The sequence below is a fragment of the Cryptomeria japonica genome, chromosome 7 (assembly GCF_030272615.1).
Source record: "Cryptomeria japonica chromosome 7, Sugi_1.0, whole genome shotgun sequence".
Lineage (NCBI taxonomy): Eukaryota > Viridiplantae > Streptophyta > Pinopsida > Cupressales > Cupressaceae > Cryptomeria > Cryptomeria japonica.
Window position 1 is genome coordinate 755988958 of NC_081411.1, and position 4946 is coordinate 755993903.

Below are 4946 nucleotides of genomic sequence, written 5' to 3' on the forward strand. Positions count from 1 at the left end.
CAACAACAAGATCCAAGTAAGAAAAATGAAAAAAATGCCTAGATCTTGGACAAGAAGACAATATGCATAAGATGAGGTTAGTATAATATTTATATGGTATAATGGGAAGTGATATCAGAAAAATATAACACATGGATTGTAACATACGGTTAATTTAAAGTTTGATGGATCAAGATAAGTGACATGCATGCTAAGAAAGAAAATTATAGGTGCTATGTTCTTTTAAACTAGAGGAGAATGATGCAGGAACTTTCAAAGGTCATAACTTTTTATTTGAGAGTTTGTTTGAATTGATATTTTACATGGAGAAAAATCTCAAAAATTATATTAAAATTATAATAATTTGTTAGATTGGAGTGATCAAGAATTTTGCAATCATCTAGAGTCTCAATTGAGATCTTAATGATTTTTACCATATTTTGTATGATGGTAATTTAAATTAATTATTTATTTTTTACATAGTATTAGTTTGAAAAGTTGACAAGTGATACTATTTTAGTTAGTCTAAAATAAATGGCAACTTTCATAAATTTTATTTTCAATAATGATAAAGATTTCTATATTGTGAATTTTAGATTTGAAGTTGAATGCCAATAATTTGTTTAAAAAAAATGCTTCATTAAATATGTCTATATAAAGTACATTTTATTTTATAATATTATTTATCAAATTAAAATATTTAGTAGAAAATTTAAAAAAACCAAATCCAATGTTTATAATTTAATTTTCTTATTGTATATTTTTCTTCTCCAAATCTCTTGAACAATAAAATTTTAATACATTTTAATACACAAACAAGATGAAATTTCTTTATTTCTTAACACTAAAGAAGTACCAAGCATTAAATTCATGCTATCATCATTGAAGCAAAGGATTATAAATATCAGTAGCAACTACTATTCTATCGATACATCAATATTATAAATTTGACAAATATCTCCTACTCTATCAATACATTAATATCATTGACACATTTCTAATTAGATATAAAATAAAAAAATGTGGCCTTAATCTATGCCTTCATTGGGTGCAGGAGCAGTGGGTCCTGGTGCAGGTGCAGGGCCATCCTCACTCTCACGCTCATTCTCATTATCAATATCATTTCCATTTCCATTTCCATTCCCATTCGCTTTTCCTTTCTGAAATTGGAATGCTATTCTTCTACTATATTTGTTGTGAGCTTCACATAAATGTGGTAAATATATTCCTGTCAGCATTGTCATTATTAACTCTATCATATTTCCACAATCAATATTATAATTCTTTTAGAGCTTCTGGATTAGATTGTGTGCTAGAATTTTTAACATCTAGAAGCTCTAAAAGAATTATTAAAAATTTTTAACAATCCATTTTAAAAAAAAAAGTTTGGCACACAATCTAATCCAAAAGCTCTCAAAGAATTATTGTCATTATTGTCAAATTCAAAATAAATACATATATCTATAATGCATACAATATATAAATTTACTATAGAATTAAAGAAATTTTCTTCTATCTATTTATAGACATATTACTCGGCGGATAAAGAGGAACCTCCTTGCAACAATTCTAAAGAAACAAAAATTTTAACCTAAACTTATAAAATTAACCTTGTGGTAAAGAAAATGTTTTAAAAATATTCATAACTAAATTATTGTAGATCTCTAAGAAATAACATTTTAGATCTTAAGAATGTACCATACCACTACACACTACACAATAATAGATACAAAGTTACAAATAAAATGATGAGACAAGCAAAAACAATAGAATTTTTAATCTACATAAAGTATACAAAAGATAAGATAGAAAAAAGTTTCTATTTTATTACTTTTAATTATATTATAAGAAATGAGAAACTAAATCTCAAGGACAATGCATATAAAAGAAATTGTGTATATGTGTTAAAATTTGTGATACATGTTAAATAAAAAAGTTCTTGAATTATATTACCTTCTTCTGCAGCAAGAGTGAGGTATAGATCCACAACGTTAGGGCAACTAGTTAGGCACTTGTCTGAGCACAATTTATAAGAGAATTCAGAATATTCGTTAAGTTCATCAGTCGACATGCCCACGCTCATTCTGTGCAACCCACAAGTTTCCACACACTCTTCACTCTCAATCCATTCTCTCATCTCCTCCGCCATGATGGCCGACGACTGAAATACAGTTGCATGCAAATCACACGTGCAACTCATTATTGCATGAAATTTTAATGCACCACTCTATTTATAAGAAAAAATCATTACCTTGCATTGGTATAATGATGATGTTTCGGCCGGTGAGTAATTCTTCTCAAGAATACAGCGAAAACCAGTCGATGACACAGAGAAAGCGCACAATTCTACCGGCAGCGTTTCACATTCCATGCCTCCTATAATCACATAAAATTACTCTCTAATGTCTAAAGGTTTTTTAAGTCGACCTAATATTTTATCATAACATAAATAAAAGACTTCTCTATTTAAACATTCCACAATAACATCTCAATGAAATTTGAATCTTGATAACAAAAACAACACTATAACTTAACCATCACCATATCCTACTGCGACAAACTAAAATATATTATCAATAACAAAATATAAATTATATGAAATCTATCAATATAAACAGCTAGTATATAAACTATCTATGCTCTTCCACCATGTTACTTACCCAGCACAAGCAAACATCGCATTCCCAAAACTACAAAAGTAATGGTAACTGCAACTTCTCTTCCAAAAGCCATTTTGTTTTCTATAAATTTTCAAACTTTCTTTACGTATTTGCAGACATGTGTGCAGCTGCACATATTTATATTCATTCAGAGTATACTAAAACTATGTCGTAGAAGTGGGTTTTTTTCTCGTGTGGGATGAAAATGAATGACTTGCCAGTCTGGTTGGTGAGAAGTTATGGTTTTGGCGCACGCTACAGTGAATACTGAGTAAATTTTGTAAGCAGTAATCAATTTTTCCTGTACCAAGTTCTTTGTTTACTCGTTCCTGGCCTAAGGGCCATTTAAGTTTTGCTGTAACTTTTTGAATGCAATATTTATTAGTTCTGTTATTTTTTCTTTCATAAATGATTCTGTCTTGTTTCTTAAACGACAGTAAATAATCATTAATATCATCAGTGCTGCTTTCACAGACATAGAAACATCACCTTCGGTGTTTCAATGGTGATGTACTTGTAATGAAATAAAATATTTTTTCTGTACAACTGTGAATTAATTATTCTTTAATTTGAGATTAATGTCTATTCGTCAGTGAATTGAATGTATGGAATCTGAATAAATAAAACCATCCTATCTAATGTTATGTTTGATGTGTTAAATATCGTTAGATTATGTACATATTATTAAGATCTATGAAATAAGTTTTTAGAATTAAGAAGATTTTTTATCTATTGTTTTTTTTTTCTTTGATACTTTGTGGAATTATAGACAAGGTTGCCTTTTGAAACATAGTTAACAAGTGAATAAATTTTTTAACAGCAATCAATCAAAATCAAGAAAAGCAAATCTTTTCCAAGTTTACAGGCATTTTACTAGGAAAAGTAAATATTTTTTATAGATATGCCAATAAAAATCATTTTATGTCTGTTGTGATTGGGCAAAACATTTTGTCACGAACCAAATTTGTTTATAATAAAACTATCTCACATGTGGCATTACAGTTTATAGATTTAAAAAAAATTTAAAATTTTTGAAACTGAATTGATTAATCTCTTTTCATAAAACTCTATGATTATTCAAAACTATACAATTAAACCAAAAAAAAAAAATGCATTAAAAATCAATAATAATATCTTTTTAATATTTAAATTTAAATTTATTCTAACTATTGAATAAAATTTTATTAATTATTGTAATTTTCAATTGTAATAAAAATATAATGATAATTAAAATAATAAATAAATAAATTATTAAAATCAAAAAATAATTTTACTTATCTTCTTCAAGATTTTGTAAATATTTCATTATGGAAAGTAAACATATTTTATAGATGTATCAAAGAAAATATTATAGGCCTAAAAGTTTTTAATAAGTCTAAAATATAAAATAATAAATTATTTTATTATTATGATAATAATAATTATAATAATTATGAATATAATAAATAAATAAATTACTAAATAATAAAAATATTTTACTTTCATGTCCACTTACCTCCAATTATATTTATTAACCAATGTTTCATAAAACTCGTTAATTTTAAATCTCCATTCATTGAAGTTTTTTAAAAAATATAACGAAATTGATTATCTATTTTCATAAAATTAAAATATAGAATAATAATTTATGAAAATACTAAAAATGAAACCTAATATAGCTCACAATATAAAAATAATATTTTAAATAAATAATTCTCGATAAACAATAGTAAAATTTAAAATGAACTTGAACCAAAAATCCCTGTATAGGAAAGTAAAATGTTTAACAACTAAATTATTTACGAGTTTATTTTTTTGGATTCGATTTTGTGTATTTTTTTTCCATCAACGTTTCGAATCACACTCCGTGATTCATCATTAGGATGAAAAGAATTCCAAAGACATGAAAGATGTTCAGTTGCAGATTTGAGACTAAATATAAAGAGGAGTGGGGTGGCGGAGGGCACGAAGAACAAGGAGAAAGGAAAAGAAAAAGAAAAAACCATTTGAAGGATGGGGGACCAAAAAACTCCTAGGAATAACCACCCAAAGAAAACGGAAAGCCAAGCTACATAAACAAACCACTAAAAAGCAACAAAGAATAAAATAAATAAAGTCAGAAAAATATAAATAAATCAAAATGTATACATATATATATATGTGTGTGTGTGTGTGTGAATAAACACAAACCTATACCAAAAGGCAAAGACAGAAAACCATATATGTATATCATCAATTGCATATACCAATAGACAAATGCATATATAAATATACATATGTATATATCTATATACGTATATATAATTGAAAATATACAAATATGCAAAG

General features: G+C 26.4%; 1 protein-coding gene across 1 annotated transcript; it reads right to left on the reverse strand.

Annotated features, from left to right (window-relative positions):
* Positions 1-836: 836 nt before the first annotated feature.
* LOC131074576 (uncharacterized) lies at positions 837-2758 on the reverse strand. Its single transcript, XM_058011211.2, has 4 exons — positions 2640-2758; positions 2231-2355; positions 1933-2140; positions 837-1207 (listed from the first exon to the last, which is right to left on the reverse strand). Exons 1-4 carry the CDS (start codon positions 2710-2712, stop codon positions 1008-1010), a joined length of 606 nt encoding a protein of 201 aa, XP_057867194.1. The 5' UTR covers positions 2713-2758; the 3' UTR covers positions 837-1007.
* Between the last annotated feature and the right edge of the window lie 2188 nt (positions 2759-4946).

Bases quoted from the DNA above. Each gene is read 5' to 3' on its own strand.
- LOC131074576 (XM_058011211.2), bottom strand. From the start codon at position 2,712: ATGGCTTTTGGAAGAGAAGTTGCAGTTACCATTACTTTTGTAGTTTTG. The intron at 2,356-2,639 runs GTAAGTAACATG...ATGTGATTATAG, and splicing joins GCGATGTTTGCTTGTGCTGG to GAGGCATGGAATGTGAAACG. The intron at 2,141-2,230 runs GTAATGATTTTT...ACTGTATTTCAG, and splicing joins CATCATTATACCAATGCAAG to TCGTCGGCCATCATGGCGGA.